The sequence below is a fragment of the Empidonax traillii genome, unplaced genomic scaffold (assembly GCF_003031625.1).
Source record: "Empidonax traillii isolate 1590-97213 ecotype Southwest subspecies unplaced genomic scaffold, ASM303162v1 scaffold156:size1289327, whole genome shotgun sequence".
Classification (NCBI taxonomy): domain Eukaryota; kingdom Metazoa; phylum Chordata; class Aves; order Passeriformes; family Tyrannidae; genus Empidonax; species Empidonax traillii.
In genome coordinates, this window is record NW_020955349.1 from 82,334 (window position 1) to 106,309 (window position 23,976).

Below are 23,976 nucleotides of genomic sequence, written 5' to 3' on the forward strand. Positions count from 1 at the left end.
GGTGCGGCCAAGGGAAAGTGCTAAACCTGCCAGGGCAGGCTTTCCAACAGGTTGTGTCTCATGTCCTTAACAAAAATCCTTCTGCAGAAGACGCAAAAACAACTTGATCAAATCTTGATGATACGTGTAATATATTTGGACACTTGCACTTCGTAAAGAAACAAGAATAGCTGTTGTCTTTGAATACAGCAACAGCAGCTTTTCCTGATGTGGTGCAATGGATAGAGGAGGACTCAGGCTGGTTCCTAGTTGTGATACAAATTCATGCACCTGTGAACAAGACACTTTGTCTCTCCTTGCCTCGGTTTCTGTGTAAGTTAAAGAGGAATGAAGATGCCTTCCCCAGTGTCCTGGACTGGAAAGGAAATGGAGATGGCTGGACCTTGCTTCCACGTTATCTGGGAAAATGTGAACAGATAAATGTGAACAGAAAATGTGACCTGATAATTGTGAGAATTATTTCATGGGGACTTGTGCTAGTTTGACTTCCACTTTTTTTTGTTTGTTTGTTTTGTTTTGTTTATTTTGCATAGTAAAGATGAGGCATTACTGTGAGACCAGTCACACATACAACCACGTTTTCTCACTTCATTCAGAGAGGGCTGTGCTGCACAGGCAGTGTGTGTGCTGAGCCATTCCTCATCTTCTCTGTGCTGGGCTATCGACCACATCATCTTCAGTGTGTGTTCCTAAAGATGTCTGGGTCTTCCAGGAAGACTCTTAAAAGGAATAAGTATATGAAATGACCTAAAAAGTAAGTCTCTTTTGACCCTACCACAGTTTCAGAAACAAACAAACAAAAAAACCCGTGCAAGATTCCTACTTTCTAGAGTAGGGCCTTTAGGAAGAGCCCACAGGCTGCTGTTCTGAAAATGCATGCAGGGTAACAGTTTGTACATGTTTGTGGGAGTGATGCCATGGAGCTAATTCCCAGGCTTGTGGTTTGTCCCTGGGGTTCACAGAGATGCAGCAGGAAGATAAGGTGAGCATCAGGATTAGTTTTGTAAAAGGGGCCAGGTGAGATAATCTCAGCATGTCTCATATTCTGAGAACTGAATTGAATACCAGAGATGTCAAAAAAGGATGTTTCCTCTCTCCCTTCAGCCTCTGCTTTAGGGAATCACTGCAGCTGACAGGCTTGGAAAAGTGCAATTCCTTGTTTTTGACAGTATCAAGTGTTTTGGGAAGGACAGACCAGAATTCTGTTTCCTCAAGAGGGAGACTCATCACAGCAATCTCCAAGTTCTTACTCCTGCTTGGGGTATTATGAGGTTTGCCCTTCCAAGCTGGTGTCTGTGGTGTGAGGCCTGACTTCTTCAACAACCAGCTTGGTGCTCTTTAGCCAGCAGTTTGATTCTGCTGCAGACAGCAACCCCCCCTTCGGCAGGGCTGGGAACACAGGCAGGGGAGGCTCTTGGGACAGCAATACTGCCAAGTGAAATAACAGAGGTCTTATGTCTTGGAATTCCGGTGAGGTGACAAACCTAAGGTCTTCTTGTGCCTCTGGGAAGCTCTTGGACAAAGGTATCTGTGTGGTGTGATGCTACATCTAAGGAATAAAGCAGAGATATGTTGGTTTGCTGATGGGCACAAAACAGTTGACTGCTGCAAGGGCACAGGGAGTGTGATCCTCTCCCTGTTCATTCTTTGGGAACCATTCACACCTGCTTGTGGCATAGGTAGATCAGTAGTTGATCCACCTCAGGTGTGGAAGTTTTTGGCTGATGCAAGGCAGTGCTGGTCAGGCCAGACACCCAGCTGCAGACTCCCTTTCCAGATTTGCACGGCTCTGGGCAGGGGGTGACAAAAACAATTACAGTAATTGCACTGGAACCCATAGCCTTGAATTAGTTCTCAGTAGGTTATTTGTATGCTCTTATAACCTCACTGTAAATTGTATTTTTTGCTTGTTTCTTTTCTTATGCTGCCATTGGTTTGTCCTAAGACACCAAATTTCCCCAGATGCCCATCCCCTTTTTCTCAGCCACTCCATAAAACCTTTCTTCCCAGCACCCACCCTGGATGCCCACTGCTACATGCCAGTCCAGAGTGCTTGTGGTGCTGAGGCAGCTCTGCCTCCTTTGGGTGGTCTTGCATGTGCCATCCCACAAAAAATAAAAAAGGTGAGGCATTCATGGAGACATTCCTGCTGCTCTAGCCAGAGGCAAAGTCAGTAGCATGAGTGCTTCTGTCAGAACAAGCTACACAGTTTGGCTCAAACTCTTGGGTCAGAAAAGTGTCTTTTATTCTGTAATTTGTGGGCCATACAAGGCCTGATCTGTGGTCTGCTGATTTTGACAATCCCCCCTGTGAGCAGTGCTGCAAGATCGATGTCTTTTTATGTACAGAGCCCTTATTGCACAGAGGAAAAACAACCTGTCAAATCTCTCTTGCTGTAAAACGGGGGGAGGAGAATAAAGAAGCTGGTTTTGCAGAGCATCTTACGGAAATTTAATGATGTTTATCGCTTGGAGAAAAACCCTGTCAAAACTTTTAGACTGAAATTTGTGATGTTTAAGGAGAAGTTAAACATTTCCCTGTTGTTTTCCTCTTCCCCCCTTCCGTTTCAGCTCGCAGTGTTTGCTGCCCTCAGTCCTCAGGTTGTGCCTGTGGCTGGGCAGAGGGGCTGCCCGGAGCTCCTAAGAGACGTGGCCTCCTGCCTCCAAACTTCAGCCAAAAGAATAAAGTAAAATTTACTTAGGGAAAACAAGCTGAAAGAGACTGAAAGAGAAAGCAACAAGGTTGGCTTGAACATCAGATGAGCCCGTAGCAGGGGGCTCCCCTCTGCAAGCCGGGGTGGGTCCTCCCCGGTGCAGTGCTGAAAGTTGTAACACCACAGAGTTGTAATGGCAGTGACAGGAGGTCACTTGGCTTGTTAAGAATATGTCCTAATGAATATGCAGTGTAATCTTTCCTGCTTCTTCCCCTATTAAAGGAGGACAGTTTGAAAAATGAGCTGGAGATACCTTTTGTTGCAAGACGGGTCTCTGAGAAGAGGTGGTAATTAATTAAAGCAGCTGAGCAGTACCTTTAAGTTTCTCCTACTTGTCCCGATGAAAGAGAAGCATTTGCCCCGAAGTAGTGTTTGTGACATTAACTGGGCCTGTGGAAATGGGCTGTGTTTGTTTGGATACCCACAGGAAAGCTGCTCGTGGTGGTGTTTCATGTCAGGCAGGTTTAGCAAGAATACTTGCAAGCCTTTTTTTCCCCTTTCCTACAGAGACACCAGTCCCTTCTCAGCCGGGTGCTTGGCTCGTTGTAGGTGCAGTTGTGCACCTGCAGGTAGCACAGTTGACCATGGTAGCCAGTGGCAGATGCTGAAAGCCATGTTGGGAAGGTACTTGTCAAGAAGATCTCTTCTCCCCTCTACCTCTCTCTCCCCTCTCTTGTTTCACTCCTCCATATAAGGTACATGTGGTTATAATCTTACTTAGCTTTGTGTAAGTTGTCATCATATTTAAATGGCCCAAGTGAGAATCTGGGTACAAAAGTAGGAGTTTTGACTGATTGGCTGTGGTTTAAAAAAAAATAAAAAATATTATTTTTGACTCTGTACTGAGGTAGACATTTTTGTCCCCGGGGCAGGAGTTACTTTTGCCCCGCAGACAAAGTGCTTCTGAGCCTATCACCTGAGACACCCAGCAAAGAGACACATCAGCTGCAGGTAAAGAAACTGGCTTTAAGAACTGGATTCTTATTGCTCTCTTTTTTTTTATCTTCCTCCAGATTTGTCAGCATGAGCCTCTTGTCGCTTCCATCCATCTGCATTTTCCTGATTTCCCAAGGTATGTTTAAATTTATCGTTTTGCAGTAGTGTTTTTTGCCTCAGGTGCTTCCCCACCTCTGGTCTCATTCCTCTGAGGAATGGTCATGTCATGTCAACACCACCCGCTCTTAAAAATAGTAAACGACTCTCTCATCAATCTCCCTGCGCCATCAAACATCTCAGCCTGTTGAAACTTTGGTTCCTTCCTAGGAATCTGCTTAATGACACAAATCATCACTGGCCTTCTACTAGCAATACACTACACCACAGACACTTCTTTAGCCTTTACATCAGTCGCTCACACATGTCAAAATGTACATTTTGGCTGACTTATTCGAAACCTTCACACAAACGGAGCATCCTTCTTCTTTTTCTGCATTTATCTACCCATCGGACGAGGATTCTACTATGGATCTTACCTCTATAAAGAAACCTGAAATACAGGTGTCATCCTACTCCTAGCTCTAATAGCAACTGCATTCATTGGCTATGTACTCCCATGAGGACAAATATCATTTTGAGGCGCTACAGTAATTACCAACCTATTTTCAGCAATTCCCTACATCAGCCAAACACTTGTAGAATGAGCCTGAGGTGGATTCTCAGTTGATAACCCCACACTCACCTGATTCTTCGCCCTCCACTTCCTCCTTCCATTCGTAATCGCAGGCCTCACTTTCATCCATCTAGCCTTTCTTCGCGAAACAGGATCAAATAACCCTCTAGGAATTTCCTCAGGCTGTGACAAAATCCCATTCCACCCATACTTTTCCACAAAAGATATCCTAGACTTCATTATCCTCCTCCTCCCACTAATAACACTAGCTATATTCTCACCTAACCTAGGCGACCCTGAAAATTTCACGCCCACCAACCCACTAGTAACTCCCCCCCACATTAAACTAGAATGGTACTTCCTCTTCGCATGCACCATCCTAAAATCCATCCCTAACAAACTCGGAGGAGTCTTAGCCCTCTCTGCCTCCGTCCTAGTACTATTTCTAGCCCCATTTCTCCATATATCAAAACAACGTGCAATAACCTCGCGTCCCCTTTCCCAACTTCTGTTCTGAACCCTAGCAGCTAACCTCCTCATCCTCACATGAATTGGGAGCCAGCCAGTAGAACACCCATTCATCGTCATCGGCCAACCAGCCTCACTCACTTGCTTCACCATTCTCCTCGTTCTATTCCCAATCATCGGGACACTAGAAAACAAACTACTAAAATTCGAACTACTCTAAGAGTTTATATAAAACACTGGTCTTGTAAACCAAAAACTGAAGGCTTCCCCACTTCTTAGAGTTATAAAAACATCCCAATTAACCATGAACCCTCACTTCCTTTTAACAAAATGAGGGGACACCCCCCTACCCCCCCAAATTTTACATGTCATGTCATGTCCCCCCCTCTCATTTTTGCCACAGTAATTAAAAAGATGTTGTGGTGGTTCCTGCTTTCATATTCTCATTGCCTCTGAGGAACCAAGTTAGTGCCTCTCCAGGAGGTTTAGGAATAAACTTCTGAAACACAGTTTCACACAGAAGGAGAGAAGGTAATATACGTGGAGAAACAGCTTTTCTGAAAATGGGAACACATGTGACTGGTCTGTAGGTGAAGTGTCTAATTGATATGGGAAAAGCTGATGTTGTTATCACATTAAAAGTGCATGAATTTCTCCAGTGCTTATGACTGAAATCTCAGAAGCCTAGGTTTGGTCTAGCTCTCATTCTTGCACTATCCCTGCATGTAGTGAGCATAGGGACTGTCCTGTGTGCTGGAGTCACGTCCTTGGCATTTTTCATCCTTTCTGTGTCTCTGCTAGAAGGAATCTCCTGTCATAGATAAGCTGCTGTGTCACCACATGATTTTTTTGCAAATGTGAAATGTATATAGCAAACCAGAATTTTTTGCTGTTATAGATTAAAGTGTTTATGGGGTTTTCTGGGGTTTGTTGTTTTTTTTTTTATTAGTAAGGCAGTTTGTAGTGTTCATGGGTGATTATCTGTTTAATCCCAGTTTTGCTCGTGTTGGGTGTACTAGAAATCCACGTTGACCAGGAGATGATTGGCAAGATCTCAGCTGCTGTCAAGTGTAAGTTTGCTTTATAAAGCAAGTCCTTTCTATTTCTGTTTTCCTTCTTCCTTTTTTTTTTTTTTTTTTTTTTTTTTTTTTTTTTTTTTTTTTTTTTTTTTTTTTTTTTTTTTTATGGTGTTTTGTTTGGTTGGGTTTTTTTAAATTTATTGCACCCATTCAGTCCATAAAGTCCCCAGCAATGATCTGGCAAGCACAGCACTGTGGCTGCTTCTGCCCTAGCATGGCTTTCTTCCTCATTGATGTTGGCTCTTCTGGGATGCAACCTACTCTGTTTTCCCCCAGTTGGCTGTTTGCCAGCTGGCTGGTGTTTCTGTCAGTTCCTTCAGAGCTGACTTTAGGCAACCCTGATTTAGAGAGCTGTGTTTAATTACAGACTTAATCAGACCTCCCACGTGGGTGGTTTTTTCAGGCTGTAAAGCCAGCACCAGTCACGATGCTGTGAGCAGGGATGACACAGCTCTGGCTGGCTGGCAAACTGTGTTCACCTGCAGCTCCCTTGATGTACTTGCAATCACTGGTAAACTGTGTTGTGTGTTATCCTGCTAACCATTATTTGCTATTGGCTGTCAAGTCATAAATTACATTTTTTTCCTATGCTGGCAATGCCCTCCAGCCCCATCCTGTAGCACCCTGTGTTCAGCTCAGACATCCCATCCCGAGGTGCTGTGTTTGGGTGTTTCTCACTGCTGTACAAGTCCTTGGGTGGGCTGCAGACATCCTGCTTACAAGTCCCAGGAAGAAAACTCCGTGGCTGCAGCTGGAGCCCCCTCCTCGTACTGCTCGGCTCCTCCAGAGCAACCTGAGGAGCATTTCTCCATGCTGAGTCCAGTCCGGGGTGGGGGCACAGCAGATTTCTCTGTGCATGCTTAGGCAGGCAGGTGGGGGCAGGGACAACAAACCAGGTTGTTGCATCTCCACGTTCAGCCCGGCTCGGAGGACAAGGATGACAAGCCGGGACAGCGCTGGAAGAGGGGCTGTGCGCCAGCTTGTCCTCAGCACGGTGCTCCGGGGCAAGGCTGGGTGCCCTGTTAGAAGAACCAGTGACCCAGAAGGGAATGTTTTACAGCTTTCAGTCCCTGTGATCTGGTATGAGAAAACCGTAATTACAAATTCAGGTTTTGGCTAGCAGAAATGATTTGGGAAAAGTGATGATAATAAAAAGATTATAATAATGGGGATAGAGTAAAGTCACCAGCCGAAATGGCTCAAAGGTTTGGTGTGCTTGCTCTCTGTGCTGAGCTTCTGGATTCAGTTTCCCTTGAAGTTGGTTCTGGTAAATGCTGCAGAGGAGACTTTAAAATTTCCATTTAAATGCTTTGAAAATAACTCTTCAGAGTCTGCAAACTGCCATTTATTCATTTATTTATGCCAATGAAATTATCAAAAGCATAATAAATTGTACTTGGGAGCAATTGTGTTCATGCAGGCAGGGGTGATATGAGGACACATCCCTGAAGACAAGATAAAAAGGCAGATTCCTGTGAAAAGTGTTTCTGTCAGTGTCTGGGAGCTGTTCAGAGAGTTCATGATTACAAAAATAAGAGCACGTTTTGAAAAATGTGCTGCAGATGAAACACTTTGGTCTCCATGGGACTCTGTGCACTTTGCAAATGCCTCCTGTACTTCCTGTCTCTGCCTTGGACTGGAAGAGCCCACAGGTCCCACCGGCACTGCTGCCTCTCCCTGCTGCTCAGCCCTGCACGTCCTCACAGCCCGAGCAGCTCTCCCTGCGGTTGGTGATGCTGCACCGCATCGGCTGCTCCTGTGCTTACACTGAGGTGGCAAACCAGCCTGGGGACCTGGACTCTGAGGTGAAAACCTGGTGGACCGTGAGAGCTAAGCTGGAGCTGCTGCAGGCCAGAGCACGAGTGCCTGTGGGCTATGGGACGTCAGTACTGGGCTGCCCCCGTCTGCAAGTCCGTTTGTCTGTCTGGATTTTCACCTCTTGACTGTCTGCTTCCAGAGAGTGGGACGAACGAAGTGCAGTTTCACAGTGTATGTATTTTTTTTTCTCCCAGTGATGCAGTGCTCTGCTTCGTTAGATGTCCTTTTCCTCTTGGATGGCTCCTACAGCATTGGCAGAGGAAGCTTTGAAAGGTCCAAGCACTTTGCAGGCAAGCTCTGTGATGCCTTGGACATCCATCCAGACAGAGTGAGTGTCAGGAATGTCTCATCTAAGTTTCAAGGAGGTTGGCAATGTGTGGAAAGCACAGGAAGCTTTCTGCAGCCTGAACAGTGATGGAAAGGAACCCCAGTGCGTGTGTGAAGCTTTGAGAGGTGCTGGAGGGGCTCAGGTTAAAGGGGCATTTTTCTGTGGCACACAGTAAATTGGCTAAAAGGCTTGCATCTACAAACCAACTGCAGTGTAGGCTTAGGCAAAAGAATCTAAACGTTTACTCTTGGCAGATTTAGTGTTGTGTTTTGTCTTGTTTTTAAAATATCATCCCTCCCCCAGTCTTTCACTTAATCCTCACATAGACTGGACTGAAAATCAGTAGCCTTTTCGACTTCAAAGTTGTCACATTCCATAAAACTTCTTGTCAGACTTCAGTGAAATATTCTGGATCTATTGCCCAATACAGACAATTTAGTCCATTTGCATTTTTAACTATAGAAAATGGTTTTAGAGGAAGCTGTAGAAAATTATTGGTTTGTGTTTCCTACTGTGCTTAGTGCCGGAGGGAGCTGCTCCTAGTAAATGGAAAGATTTCCTGCCCAGTGTCTAAATGGGTTGGTATAGAAGGTGATATTTATAAACTTACTGTCCCTGAGGCTACTAGGATCTAAATATAAATCCTAAGCTGCCTGTAACTGCAGTAGAGGCTCCTGTTGCTTGTAGATGAACTTTCTTGCCTTGTTTATAGTCTATATAGATAACACTGGGGTCTCTGGTCTATTTTGAGTTCATTTAGAGTGCCAGAGGTTCAACAGGGAAAGCAGAGTTTGCCTCTATACAATTTGTTCTCCCCAAATTTGTAAACTGATCAAAAGAGTAAACTTGCACAGACACCTTTCATAATCTTTAATCTTTTCTTTTAGGTGCGTGTGGGAATGATACAGTTTAGCTCAACTCCCCACCTTGAATTCCCACTGGATTCTTATCTAACCAAACAAGAAGTGAAAGAGAGAATCAAGAGGACTCTGTTCAGGTCAGCTTATTTTACAGCTCTTCTCTTTTTCTGGGCTTTGAATAATCTCTGGACTGAGATTTTTGTGAGATTCAGACATCTATTTTGCTGCCTGTACACTATGTGGTGCCCCCCAGGAGGGAGGTGAATGAATACTGTGGTCCATAATCCACAACCTGCTAAAAACATGCAACCTGGTCTTTGTCAGGGAAAGTTGATAGGGGAGAAAGTTTTCAGAGTCCTCCTATAACACGGTAAATTCCATTTTTTTTTCTGGCCATTTGTTCCAGGCAGTTGGGTTTCACCCTCCATGCAAAAGCAGGCATGGTGTTCCCTCATGGCTGAGCCAAGGCAGGACAGTGTGCTGCTTCATTTTTTGGTGGTTACGGTTTCCCTTGTCCTGAGAGGTAGTGACAAATTGCTGGTCTGTAGATGTCTGTGCATGTGTGCTTGCTGAATTCAAGAGGATCAGGTTTTCAGGCGGAAACCTTTTTTCTTCCTGAATGTTAAGACTTGGATGTCTTCCCATGACCTCAGGCAATGGAGCCAGAAGTCCAAAGAAGCACTGTCCTTAGAGCCTCTTAGAATCCAACCTTTTAATCTCAGAGAAATACATTTGGATCTACAAAGGATCTGACAATCAGCCCAAAATAAAACTTGTTTTGGTAATGGTTATGGCCTGTGGGTGTCTATTCTTTTAGCTTATCTGCTTTAGGATTAAAGGGTAGATCAGCATTTCTCATGTATGTCTTCTGCTCTCAGAATGATGTACATATTGCCAGTCAATGTGATTGCTTCTGCATTTTTCAAGCAAGATCAGTTGGCTGGTTTTGCTGTATTTCTTTTGGTAAATCAAGAAAACCTCTCGTGTACTGTTACAGGAGAAACTTTCCAGCAAACAAGATACATCCTCCTCTCTGGCTGTTGCTTGAAAGTCTGTGAGAGCAGAGAAAGTGAAGCAGTGTTTGGTGTCTGGCACTGAAATTCCTTGATGACAACAGATGGATGCTGACAGATCAAACAGAAATAATGACCTTGTGCTTGGCTGTTTGATTCAGTTTAAATGAAAAGCTGACATTTTGAAGTAGATAAAATAGTTATGGATGGATTCCAGTTGGCTTCTGAAAAAAAAAAAAAAATTGGGCATTTGAGATCTTGGTTGAGAGGCTCCTTGATGTGCTTCTGATGAGCCTTTTGGCCAGTGAGGCACTTCCTGAGTTGAGCCCTGTGCTCCAGGCACAGAGCTGACAGCACTTGGAAGGAGGCAGTGCTGAAGTGAAGCTTTTGTGATTTATTCAGAGACTGTTGGTCCCTCTCTGTGAATACTGTCCAAAGAGCTTTGGAATTCGTTGGCCAGTTTCAGCCATATTCAATGGTAATCTCAGAAGCTAAATTTTATATGAATTTCTTTCATATAAGTCAGCAGCTTGTTACAGTAGAGAAACCTTCTTAGTGCTGTTCCTGAAGAAAGGCAGCAGGAGAAGTCCAGACCTCTTTCAGACTCAGAAAATCCTTATTGGACTAAAGCCTCAAGCACACTTCCACTGTGTCAAAACCCAGCATACCTCCAAATGCAAACTGAGAAAAAACTGAATTTAATGAGTTTTGGTGTAGAGACTCTTCATTAACTTTTTCTAATCCTCAGGGATCCTCACATGGGCACAGTGTTCTGAGTTCATCAAGATTTAGTCATCACACTGACTACACACAATGTGTTTTCCCTCATGCACAGCACTTCTCTCTGAAATGTCTGACAGATACAGGTCAGAAAAAAAGACAGATTTGGGCATGATGAAATGCTTTTCTAGAATAAGCAAATCAGGAATCAGATGCTGAAGCAAAGGATGGATGTTCAGAAAGCAAATGAGATGTGTTTGTGTCAACACAGACGTAAGAGAACATGAATCCTCCAAGGAAGGAGTGACACTTGTGGTTTGGTTTCCATGGCTCTCTTTGGATGGCAGTAAAAGCAACCCTAAAGGGCAATCAAAGAAAGTGATACATAGCACAGCTCCTTGGACAGGATTAGAGGGCAGCTGGAAATATCTCTTTTGATCTAGTGGCTGTGTTATCACCAACTCTGTGCCATATTCCCAGTGAGCTGAAATCAAATTTCCAGTTGAGGATTGCACATTACAGACCTCTTGGGTTTTACAGATGGAGAACTAGCAAGAAAGGAAGAGGGGAGACTCCTGTCCATGCAGGACTTACCCCTTTGGGATAAGCAGAAATGTAGCCCTCCAACAACAAGAAGATCATGCTTTGTAGGCCACAGTAGCTGAAGAACTTGCAGTGGAGCTTGCCCTCAGTTTTTACAGGGGATGAAAAGCCTTTACCCAATATGTTGTGTTGTAGCAAGGCCTGTGGTGTTGGCTGAGTACCTCCTCTCCGAGGGCTCTATCATGTTACTCATGGCTTTTACTTGAATAAAACTTCAGTGTTTGGCTCAAAATATAATCATTCCTGCCTCAACCCGAGAGAGATTGTAGTTTTATATATAATTTTGATGGCATTTCATGGGACACAGAACATGGAATCCAGTCTTGACTAGGCATCTCTAACAGTCATTTTAAGTTAAATCCGAAAAGCAGAGGAGGACGAATAAGAGAGTAAATGTGCAGTCCATGAAAATAACCATACCCTGTCCTTCCCCTCCTAGATCTCTGTGTATGTATAGCACTCCCCTTTTCTTCATTCCCTTCTCCTTTATTTTTAGCACTCTCTGCAATGAGGAGCTCCTTCCCAGTTCACACCCAGTATGCCATCACCATGCATCTTGTTGTGCAGGCACTGGCCAAAGCCCTGCCTGCCTGCACTCAGAATCCCTTCTCTTGGGTGTGCTCTGCTGCCAGAGGGACCTCTCCTGTCCCTCCCTAGGCCTTGTGCTGATGGGCAACACAACCTCCCAGACAGCTGCAGTATCTACAGACTCAGCAGGGCAGTCAGCCTCTCAGGTTAAGGAGGCATCCAGGAGTCAGCAAATCTTATTTTTTAATAATGTCGGAAGAAATGAGTCTCAGGATTTCTAAAGCATCTTTGAAGCTATCCTCTGGCAAGCTGTAGCTTATTTTCTACTTATACTGCATTCGAGGTTGGTTTTCCTTGAGAGTTATTGCACAGCTGCAAGGCTTCATGTCTGCCATTTCCTCACGCTTAGCATCAGCCTGTTTTACCTGCTGATTTATGTCACTGCTGGTATGTGCCCCCTTTGGCACTGGAATCCTGCTGTGGGTTTAGTGCTTTGCTGCTGAGAGGATTGCTGAGTATTGAACTAATCAGCTTATTCCTCAGGAACATTCCCTTCTACAGGGAATACGGAAATTGCCAAAATATGCCAAAATGTGAAGGTATGTGGGTCCTTGCACCACCAGAAACAGCTTTTGTGGGGCCAGGCAAGAGGGCTTAGATGGTTTTGTGGGGAAGAACCTGGGATCAGTGCTCAAATCTGCCTCTGTTGTCTTTGGTCCAAGGTAACACTTGGTTTTCATCCCTTCAGAGGTCAGTTTGAACACCCCTCCATCTCTGTGGACGTGTTGTGTGGCAACAAGCAGAAATATGCTATATTCCCCATTATTAGAGGAGGGAAATTTGAAAACCAGATCATAAAATCAGTAGCAGAAGAGCTTTGATTTCTGCTTTTCTTATTTTGTCTCCTTGTTTTCTAGAGGTGGGAGCACAGAGACAGGTCGGGCTCTGAAGTACATTCTCCGCAAGGGATTCCCTGGTGGCAGAAACTCAAGTGTCCCTGAAGTCCTGATCATCGTTTCGGATGGGAAGTCCCAGGGCAGCACTGCAATGCCTGCAATGCAGGTGAAGGAGAGACACATCACAGTTTTTGCAGTGGGAATCAAGTTTCCAAGGTAGGAAACTTGCCAGAGTGGGAAATGAAGGCCCAGCTAGGCAAATGGTAGGTCTTAGTGAGGGGTGGTCTTGGGCCAGATACGAGTATTGGGAAGAAACAAGGGGAATTTAAAGGTTAACATACAGGCATGGAAGATGTATGTACAAGGAGGACCAGAGTTAGTGAGGAAAGCTTTTCCACTCAGGAGAGCTGTGCTACTGCCTGAGGCTAATCACAGGAGGAACCTGGAAAACTGATTGACGAGCGTCATGGTTTTGTGTCAGCTCTCTATTTGTTGCACAAGGGTTGGCTTTGATACGCAGTTTTTTGGGGGGAGACTAAGCAGTGGAACCCTCCGTTGCCTGGCAGGTGGGAGGAGCTGCAGGTGCTGGCCAGCGAGCCCCCCGAGTGGCACCTGCTCTTTGCTGGAGATGCTGATGATGCTGCCAATGGCCTGTACAGCGCCCTGACTGGCTCTGTCTGCAGTACCACTGCTCCAGGTAACCCCTCTCCCAGCTCTACCTTCGTGCCCATGCTTTGAGGTTGGACCATGTTCATTGAGTGAGGAGGATGAGGCGGGATCAGGAAGCATACAGGGGAATTAGCAGGTGTTGCACTTCAAGGTAACCCACTTCTGGTGCCCGAACTGGATGGTGTGCTTGCCAGCTACCTCTTCAAATAGCTCTAAGCTGCAGGATCATAAGTCTGTCTGTGTCTCAGCTCACCTTTGAAAATGAGAATATCAGTCCTTGTGTATGTCGTGGGAGATAGAGGGATAAACAGAATGGTGTGGCATTTTCTAATGGATTTGGCTATGTATTAAGGGGAATAACCAGGACCTTGCTGGAAGTACTAAAAAGATAAAACTAGAGTGGCCCAAAGGTAGAAGAAAATAAAATACGTGAATGATGAAGGCAGCAAGGGGGCTGAAAAGCTGTAATTGAATCCTGAACTCAGCAGTGTGAGGTTATAGCAAAGCAAAGGAGGCTGAATAGTGAGCTCCCCAGAAAGTGGAGTAGGCTGGTGAACTTGTGGACAGAAAATTTCCCTTCTGGGGTCTCCTGGAGGCTCTTGGAAGCACTGCTTGATCTGCTGTTGGCAAGCAGCTGAAAATGGTTCTCTTTTCAGGCAATTGATGCTAGTTTGCATTTTTTCTTTGCTACAGGCTGTAAAGTCGAATCCCACCCTTGTGAACGCAGGACCCTGGAGACTGTGAAAGAGCTGGCTGGGAACTATGTGTGTTGGAAAGGCTCAAAGCAGCCCAATGCAGTGCAGGCTTCACTGTGCCCCTTCATCAGGTGAGCTGGACACCCACAGCTCTACAAGTGAGTGGGGCTGAGAGAACGTGAGAGATACAGTAATGAGGCTTTTTTCTGACCTTGACTCTATACTGGGATGAAGACTGATGCAAACATGGTCTCTAGTCCCAGGAAGAGGCTCTGCTCTGACCGTTGGCTGATCTGAGAAGCAAAAGGTAAAAGGAGGAACTGAGACAGGTTCTGTTTTCTTTCACTCAGGCTTTCTTCCTTGCCGGGAAGGTCCCTTTTCTTTGCTTGACTGCCCTGGGGGAGCTTAGGAATCGCTTTCCTATGGGGAGGTTCCAGTCAGTGTCAGAAAACACTACTTAGAATGGATGCTTTATTTTGAAATACTTGTTTTGAAAAATTGTGTTTTCAAAGGAAAATTTGTTCCATTGAAAACACAGTGAAGTCAACCTTGAGACACTTTGTTAATTTTTAAATTTATGATGGGTCTTATTCTTCCTGTTTCAGATGGAAGAGAGTCTTGGTAAAGTACCCATCCAGATGCTTCCGGACTGTATGTCCAGGTGGGACTTTGCTTTTCCAAAATTTTTTGTTTACCAAGCAAGAAGGAATAAGAAGACGGGGCTTTGCTTTCAATTCTAAAAAAATTGTTCTGAATGAGAGATTGTGATCCTTAGCAAGCAGTTGCTAATTCATCCATTTCTTTTTTTAACTCATGGATATCTATGACCAGAGTTCCTCTGGATTAAAATATCTTCTGGTCATTTTTTCTTCTACTGGAGGAATCTGTGAATCCTCATCTACTCGTGTGCCTGTGGAAGAGGTTTGTGCTTGCAGGGTATCACTGCTCTCCAGCTAAGGGAGTATGCAGCGATGCCTCCAGCCATCGACCTGGTACCGTGAACAGCATCAGTTCAGCAGGGATCCTGACCCATGCTGATTGCCAGCCTTGGTTTTGGTGGCTTCTGAAATAGCTGTGGTCCTTCAGTTCTGTTTGCAAACTCAGATGACAGCAGCTTTATTTTCTTTGCCGGTACAACACTCTTCAAGCAGCAGGCCAGACTGACTCATTCACTGCTGCTGTAAACCTGGCAGAGCAGCAAGACCTTTAGTAATTCTGTATTTATATGTATGGAGCTTCAATGGTGGTGTTCCAAAGCAAACAAAGTGAGGTCAGTCTGGTTTGCTCTCGTGTCCTAGCCTGCTGGAGAGCCATCCCAAAATGAAATTGCCATTGAGGTGAGGGTGCACATGTCCCTGTGTTAGTTCAGACTTCACAGCAAGAGGGACAGAGCTGTGACCCCTTTTCCATTAGCAGTGATGCTCACATTGGCAGAGGATGGGAAGGGGCAGGCTCCCTGCTGAGTCCTTGTTTTTCTCTCCGCTGGTCCCATTTAGACCCTTGTGACTCCCAACCATGCCAGAACGGTGGCACATGTGTCCCAGAGGGACTGGACAGATACCACTGCCTCTGCCTGGTGGGGTATGGAGGAGACTTCCACTGTGGTAGGTGTGAACTTGTGCTCTGCCTCCTTCCTTCTCAGCTGTGGTGGGCCTTTGTGGTGCCCTTTGCACTGCCATGGGGATGACTGGGATTGGGATGCAGTCTTTGGGCTTTTCTCCAGAAGACAGGCGAAGTTTATTCCCATAGTGATTATGACTGTGTCAGGCCCAGTGACTGGATCCTGCTGTTCAGAAACCACGTGGATATGGACAGCACCAGTCTCACCCTGATGTGGCTGCCTTTGGGTCCAAATGCAGGTGCTATGTGATCAGGATAACAGAGAAACTGGGAGAGACACATTGATGTGTTTGTTGGTCCCCTCTCTGTACACATGGGCCCAGGAGGAAGTCCTGGTTTGGGGAGTTCAGTGTAAGGAACCCAGGAAGGGCCTGTTCATTAAAAAATGCCTTCTACTTACTTTCCCCAGAATCAAGACTCCTTCTTCAGTGTCTCAGGGTGTTACAGGTGAGGGTTTGGTGCTTGGATTCTCTCTATTCTTCAGTGTGTGAATGTGTACACTCAGAGTGTTTTGCCCACTGTACTAAGAGAGTGGAGTTGTCGTTTCTGGTTTGAAGTTTGCCATCCAAAAGTTCGTGAATTCCCCCAGACTCCTACAGGTGTTTCCTGTCTCTGAAGGCTTACGTGGCAACCAACCAAAATAAAGCTCACTCTTGGCACAGTTGTCCTGCAGCTCATGACATGACATGACTGGCAAAACGTTTGGGTTACTGGACACAGTGTCCCTTCTCCCAGCAGGCTCCAGCTGAGGTGCCTGGCGTGCCTGTCTCGATTCCCTGTAAATGACTGGTTGCTGTCTCCCTTTCCAGCATCAAAACTGAGCCCGGAGTGCAGCGTGGATCTCCTTTTCCTGCTGGACAGCTCAGCGGGGGTCACGCTGGAAGGGTTCCTGCGCTACAAGGCTTTCCTCAAGAGGTTCCTCCAGGCAGTGATGGGCCAGGACTCGCCCATGAATGTGGGGGTGGCCCAGTACGATGATGATGTCAGGGTAGCCATTGAATTGGGCCAGCACAAGGATACACTCAGTCTCATGAAGAGCATTGATGCTTTGAATTTCAGTGGAGGAAGAACCCTGACAGGCAGAGCCCTGCAGTACATTGCAGAGCACCGTTTTAGGACCACCCCAGTTTTTGCAGACGTGCAGGATGATCTCCCCCGTGTGGTTGTCCTGCTCACTGACTCAAAGTCCCAGGATTCAGTGGTGGAAGCTCCTCAGTACATGAAGGACCACAGTCTCTTCTTGATTGGTGTAGGCAGCAGCTTCATGAGAGCAGAGCTGACCAAGGTGACTGGCAATCCACAGCAGACAGTTGTCTACTTGGACCCCCAGGACCTGTTCAACAGGATCCCAGAGCTGCAGAGAAGAATCTGCAGTGTGGACAGCGCTGAAGGTAAGGCTTTGGTATGGGCATTGTGGGATGAGCTTGCTAAACTGTGAAGGGGTGTTCTGAATTCCACTGGGGAGGAGGGAAGGACAGAATGGCAGTTATCCTTGTTTTGTTTCTGTCAGTCACATATCCAGGGACTAACCTTCCATGAATGATTTTTGTGATGGAACTCTACCTACTGGTGTGAGACAGACACAGATTGTACTTCACAGTGCAGTGTTGAATTTTGCCCACAAATTCCTCCCACTGCTTTTTTTTTGGTCAGAAAGGAGTACGTGTATGTTCTGAAAGATACCACGTTTGCACTCTTTTACCCAGGCTGCCAGGCACAGTCTCTTGATTTGGCATTTGCCGTGGATGCCTCATCTGGAGTTGGCCCGGAGAACTTTCTGCGTCTGAGGCGCTTTGTCAGGAGCAGCTGTTTGCACTTCAGCATCAGCCGGGATGTCACCCAGATTGCCCTTGTGGTCTATGGCAGCAGAGCTCACACTGCGTTTGCTTTGGCCACCCACACAAGCAGTTCTGCCGTCCTGCAAGCCATCGACCAGGCGCCTTTCCTCGGGGACTCGGCCTCTGCTGGCAGTGCCTTGCTGCGTATTTACGGTGACGTGATGACCGTGCAGAAGGGAGCAAGGCCTGATGTCAACAAGGTGGTGGTGCTGCTCACAAACGGGCGTGGGCTGGAGGATGCAGCTGCCCCAGCTCAGCAGCTGAGGCACAGCGGCATCCTGGTGTTCGTGGTTGTCGTTGGGGATGCACAGAGGGACACGCTGCTGGGAGTTGCTGGGTCTCCCAGCTACCTGGTCCACATCTCCTCCTATGAAGACCTGCAGTATTACCAAGGCTTTATCATTGAAAGAATCTGTGAAGGTAAGAGGACATCCAGTCCTTACTCTGTATGTTAGTGCCACCAGCTGCTGTTATTGTAGGTTTTCTGATTCTTTACAGTGTGATGTCGATACTATTGTTTGCATTTTGTAGATGGGGAAACTGTGACATAGAGATCTGGTGACTGTCCAAAGCAGTCCTATAGGAATGGTAACCAAACTAAGATTCAGTCCAGTGAGTGAGACTGGGCATATCTGGCCAGTATGACTGGCTCCTTCTAGCCCTGCTACATCTAGGTTCTGCTTTCCCTGAAAGAAAAAAGAAGTTTGCTCTTTTTCTGATGTTGTTTTAAATCTGTAGAATTTTCTGGGAGTTACTGTACCACCTGCAGTGTTGCTGGGTGGGCTTACTGGCACATGTTTCTGTGCTGATCCCTGAGTGTCTTGCTCAACAACTTTGTCCCTAGGTGTTTTCAAAGTGATGTGTCTGCATCCTCATTACTCCTGTTTCTCCTTAGTGTCTCACTAGGCTTTCGAGAGTTTATTTGTGTTGCACAGGATTTAATCTTAAAATTGGGATCTGCCCATTTTGAAGCCTGTGGACTGCTAAACTAGGCCTTCAGACAGCTCGTGATTAATTTCGTTTGCAGGACCAAATCCTTATCTCGGAATTGGGAGGGAGGAATTTTCAAATATTCATGTAAAAACTCATGTTTGTGAGGGAAAGAAAAAGGGAAATGGTGGACATTCTTCAAAACTTTGAGTCCTGAGTGCCAGTCCCCAGCTGGGGGGCAAAAAAAAAAGGCTCTAATACTAAGATTGAAACATTTGGGTGCTGAGTGTGAGTGCCTGTGTTTGATGAAAATCAGCTTTTCAGAAAGGACAGCAGCCTTTGTTTTCAGATGTTGATGGTGGTGAAAGTGCTTCTAGTTAAAATGCCATGCTTTGCTTCTCATTCAGAATAGCCCAAGTTTAACATCTAGTTATTTGCCTTTGTCATGTTTTAACACATTCATAAGATCAAATGAAGAAGCGTGTTTGAGCTTCAGTACCATCAGAGATCCTTTTCATCTTTAGGAATACCCGTGTGTCCTTCAGGCTTAGAAAGAAATACAGCACCCTGTCTTTGGGGTGAAGAGCTGATCTTCTGGCAGGCTCTGCAGATGATTTCTACCTGGAGCCTTTCAAAGGGTTTCTGTTGCAGTGGTGCTTTCAGCTGTGTTATTACAAAAACAATGTGCTGTACCATGAAATTAAATAAAACACCGCGAATGAAAGGGAAGAGACAGCAAGGTTCAATGAGTCAGGGTAATAACAGATCATTTCCTGGGACTGAATTGCTGCTTTCATTTTATGTGCAGGTAATCACTGCTTGTACTAGATAGGCCAGGATCAAGGGTGATGTAAAGATAAGCCCTTCATTCAGTCTTCTGCTCCCAAGTCTAAGACTCAATAACAGAATCATGGTCTGTGAAAAGACTTAAAAAAATTTATGACTCATGATAAAAGTATTTGAGAAACAGACCCTGCCTCTGGATACCTGGCATATGGTATTTATTCTGAGGTTCAGGTGAAAAATGTCCAGAAAAAAAGGGCCCAGGGTCTAAGAGAGAAAAGATCCCACAGATTAAATGTATACAAACCTGATTAATGGAAATAAAAGTTCTTTGGATCATCAAAGGGTATAATCCTTGAAGTGCAAGAAGCTTATTTGAGATTAAACTGTGTTAGCAGCAGGCTTGAGTTCAGAGAAATCGTGTCCTGGTGGAATTGCTTTATTCCCCCAAATAAGGGCTGTGAGGTTATCCTGTGGAACAGCCATGGAGGGATGTGGTGGACACATGACATGTAGAGCAGAGCAGCATGGAAAAGTCCTCGGGGGAACAGCAGCACCTGGAGGATAAGTAGTGTGTCCAAGAGACCTGGCTTTCATTGCCAGTGGCTCTACCAGCCCAGTAGAAATGAAAATGTATCCCCTGGGGGTACACTGTTAGGTAGGGCCCCATCTGAGATGGCACACGATGACAAAAATGTTTTTGAACCCCCCCTTGGCTCCACATAAAATAAACCAGACCTAAAGAATGAGATGTCTCAGGACTGTCAAAAAAAAAAAAAAAAAAAAAAAAAGAATTTCCATTACAATTTCACCAGTGTTAGGTGTGGGTTGAGACTTGATGTGCATGTATCATCATTATCTGTACAGGGAGAGTGAGCATCTTGTGTGTTAAGCTGTAGAAAGCCCCCTGACAGATGGGGGATAATATTTGTATTCTTTCCTTCTTCCTTCTGTGCTTTTCCTACCACGGAGCAAAGGGTAAGGCTAGCAGCTCTACACCACACAGTTGTTCAGAGGAATTTCTCACCGCTACCAACACGGCCGTGGCGTTGCCAACAGACTGGAAGCAAATCCCTCTGGGATGCTGCTACTTAATCTAGTGTGTTGGCAACAAGGCTGCATGAAACACTGCCAGCCCTGCTGCCAGCTGGGCTCTGTGTTAAGAGGGTTGGGAAAGCTGTCACATACTTCACAACAACAGGGCTAATAACTTGGGCTCTGGTTTGCAGGCTTCTCTCAAGCCGCCTAGAAAAGAAGCCCGGAAATTTTTCCTGTGTTGTTTTCCATTCATGCCAGCCTTGCTTCCCAGCTGACTTTTTGTCCTTGTTCCTCTCTGGTGGAAACTTATGTCATCACATAGGACAAAGTGGGGTTTGAACTCCAGTGGCATCTGGGATTGTAAATCTCTTGGAGCAGGCCATGTGTCTTGCTCTGTGTTGTTAGTGTCTGGATGTGGGGAGCTTGGAAGTGCTCATGTGTTCAGTGCACAGCTCCGAAGATGCTCTGTTTTGCTTTTCTGTGATATGCAGCCTAACGTGATGTCACTCTTTTAAGCTTTATTAGGAATATTCTCTTCCAGATTATGATATCTAGGAAAACTGTTCTGTAGGTTAAACACAGAGGAGTTTGACACTTGACACGCAGTCCTCTGTGCCAAGCCAGGGTTGTGAATTTACACCCTCTGCCACACTAATGTGTTTTTCCCGTCCCATTAGCCCTAGCTGGCACTTTTTGATGTCTGGGATATATAGTTGCTGCTACTTTTACAGCATTCCTGATGGATGTTGGTCCTGGCTGTTAATGCTCTAGGTGTACCTGAGCCTGCTCTTCTTCTGCTTGTGTTCTGTTGCAGAAGCAAAAAGCCCCGTGAACCTGTGCAAACCCAACCCCTGCATGAACCAGGGCGTGTGCATCCTGGGGCCTGGGAGCTACCGCTGCGAGTGCCACGGCTGGGAAGGACCCCACTGTGAGAGCAGTAAGGATCAGCAGACAGCAACCACATCATCCCTTCTGCCCAGCCCCTCCGAACACATCCCACACCGCCACCCCTCCCTCAGGCTGTGTGGTGCTGATGTGCTCTCCATCATGTAGGAAGTGGAGAGGTTTGGGCTAGTGAGGGGAACAAGGGCTTCTCTCACGAAGCTGTGCCCTGTTTTATGCGTTCACTGAGTTGGCTGTGAGGGGACCCTGAAAAGGTCTAAAAATTTTGGTATAATCTTCCACTCTGTTTTGTTCCTCTTTTCCCTCTGCCCTGCTGGAAGAAACAGTCTCTCCTAGACTACCCAGATAGAAAGATCTGGCTCTCTTTTAATGGGAGGGAGCTATTTCTATTGGACATAACCCCTTCCCTGTTGATTTCACTGCTTTCTGTGGTGCAAAAGCCTCCCCATTGCCTTCCTCCTCTTCAGCAGTGGAGCAATGGCTGGGAGGTTGGGAGTCTCTGACTCCCTAGAGGGGGCCCTGTGCCCATAGGGGAAGTTCTCAATTTAGGTGGGTTTCCCCCTTCTCCAATATTTTGCTTTTTGCCTGAGCCCAGCAGTTCTGAATTCCAGCCTGTGACCTCTAACACCTGTCAGCTAAGACCAAGAGAATGCTTGTTTGGTTGTCACGGACTGAGCATGACCCTATCCCTTAGTCCTAAAGCCCTTATCCCACATCTGTGCTTCTCTTCTGCAACAGGGGTTCTCCGGGGTGACTCTCCAAGATCTCCAGTTCTTCCTCCACATTCCCATGTGCAGTGGAGTCCCAGGGTTTTGCAGCGCTTCTCCAGAGCCTTCCAGCACACCAAAAGGCACCTGGATCAGAGACACTGACACAGATGTGCCAAGCGCTCCAGTTCTCCCTCCAGGAATACTTACTGCCACTCACAGGCACAATCCAGCAAGCCACCACTGTCCTTGGCAGTGATGGAGCTGCTGCAGCACAGGGACTGTGCTGAGGCCATTCCCAGTTCCTGCATTGCACAAACTGGGCTTCCCAGTGCTCTCTTTCTTTTATAATTGAAGTAAATATTTGTGTCGAAGGTTTTTTTTTTTCTGGAATTTTACATTTCCTCATCCAGGTCCTAGGGCCATGGGATTGGTTTTTTAAACAGATTTTGAGAGACCTTTGAGCTTGTCTCAAAATATGTAGAAGTCTGAGCAATTCTGGAGCTCCTGCTGAAGGGGTATAACACAGATTACACACTTGCAAGCCAGATGCTGGAGTGAATGGCTTGTTACACGCAGGAAGACGAAGAAGAGGAAGGAGAACTGATTACAAGCCTCTGTTCTGTTCCAGAAGTTGTCCATGCTGCTTTCTTCTCTAAATTTATTTGGAGAGATTGAATACAGTTTATCTTCATGGGCGTTTTGTAGCTGCCTATTTTTAACCAGGAGAGGTTTTAAAGAGCATTTAGTGATTGGTGCAACTCCAAAGCAGAGCTTTGGCACTCAGTGTGTGTTGCTGGGTTTTAGTAGGTGTGTTGACTGCTTTTCTTTTAGATTTGACCCAGGTCAGATCCAGTTACCTGTGCTGCAAACACACCAAGTGAGGGGGTGTGTGCAACAAAAATCTGGTCTGTTTAGGTTCTGGATGGAACCATGATTTGAACCAATCTTTTGGTCTTGGATCTTTATCTGCCTGTTGTGAGGTTTAACTCCATTCCTTCCCTTCCAGGAGCACTTATGTCTGCCAGCCACAGGCTAACCTGGAGGGACCAGACCAGGGAAGTCTCATGAGTGCCTTTGCAGTGTGCTGGGAGTGAGCCAGAGGAGGAAGGGGCCTGGACCTCACTCCCAGGATCTCACCCACCTTTTTCTTCCTTTTCCTGCTGGCCACCTCTTTGCTCTCTCCTATGCTGGTCTATACTTATTTCTTCTTTTTTGCCTATCCCAAGAGGTCAAGTCTCACCTTTTTGGTTCTGTTTCCATGGCTCAGAGCTTTGCCATGTCGCTTTGCTCTCCTTTTGGAGATGGATGAGGAGAAATCTGCTTGTCCTGGCCTGAACCTGGACAGATGAGCATAACTGAATTCCTGCCTCCCCTCATTGTTTTAAGCTGATCTTGTTCCTAGCACAGCAGTGATCTCTGCAGTGGTCTCTGGTGGGCTGTGATGGTTCACATGTCTCCAGAGACAGTTTGGCCACAGGCCTGCATGCTTTGGAGCATCAGCCTCACTGTACCTTGTGATCAATTTGCCCATGAAACTGTAAAATCTGCATAACTGCTCCCCCTGACCCCAGAGTTCCCAGTGTTGTGTTCCTGCTGCCTTTCCCATGGTGTCTGTCACATCAGGAGAGCAGGAGCAGGTCTGGAGGGAGGCTGTGACTGCCAGTGCTCAAGAGAATACCGTGTGTTGTTCACGGAGGAAGAAAAATCCCCTCACCCAGATGTCCTGGCCCCATGTTTGAATAGTAACATTAGATGGACAAAGAGAGACACAAATTGCTCTGCAGGTTTGTTGTCCAAAGAAGAATGGTCTGAAAGCACTCTCAGGGATAAAAGCTGGCACTGAGACAGGAGCAGCACTGTCATGCCTTGTGGGAGAAACCAGGCTAGGAGAAAGGAGAATTTCCTTTCTTTTCACTGTCACTTCAGTAGGTTGTCTGTGTCCTAAGGCACAGCAGAATAGAGGCTTAGTTGAAGGACTGACATTTGGGATACAAAGAGAATGTAATCTATTAATGTTACTTAGGCATGGCTGTAGCTCAGCATTGCCTCTGTTGTTAAACTGTCAGTCTTCTCTTCTCGTGGGGAGAATGGGCTAGATCAGACCCTCAGCTGACACCAAAGACGTGGCTCGTGTTTTATGGTGCAGAAGGGCCTG

The 23,976-nt window shown here is 46.1% G+C and overlaps 1 protein-coding gene across 1 annotated transcript; it reads left to right on the top strand.

The window, feature by feature from the left end:
* The first annotated feature begins 3,736 nt into the window (after positions 1-3,736).
* Positions 3,737-22,223, top strand: VWA2 (von Willebrand factor A domain containing 2). The gene is made up of 13 exons (XM_027884897.1): positions 3,737-3,785; positions 5,786-5,860; positions 7,882-8,015; positions 8,903-9,012; positions 12,657-12,851; positions 13,202-13,332; positions 13,998-14,130; positions 14,605-14,660; positions 15,496-15,603; positions 16,429-17,010; positions 17,326-17,877; positions 21,023-21,145; positions 21,850-22,223. Exons 1-13 carry the CDS (start codon positions 3,737-3,739, stop codon positions 21,981-21,983), a joined length of 2,382 nt encoding a protein of 793 aa, XP_027740698.1. The 3' UTR covers positions 21,984-22,223.
* Positions 22,224-23,976: the final 1,753 nt, after the last annotated feature.

Bases quoted from the DNA above. Each gene is read 5' to 3' on its own strand.
- VWA2 (XM_027884897.1), top strand. From the start codon at position 3,737: ATGAGCCTCTTGTCGCTTCCATCCATCTGCATTTTCCTGATTTCCCAA. The intron at 3,786-5,785 runs GTATGTTTAAAT...GTTTAATCCCAG, and splicing joins CATTTTCCTGATTTCCCAAG to TTTTGCTCGTGTTGGGTGTA. The intron at 15,604-16,428 runs GTAGGTGTGAAC...CTCCCTTTCCAG, and splicing joins TGGAGGAGACTTCCACTGTG to CATCAAAACTGAGCCCGGAG.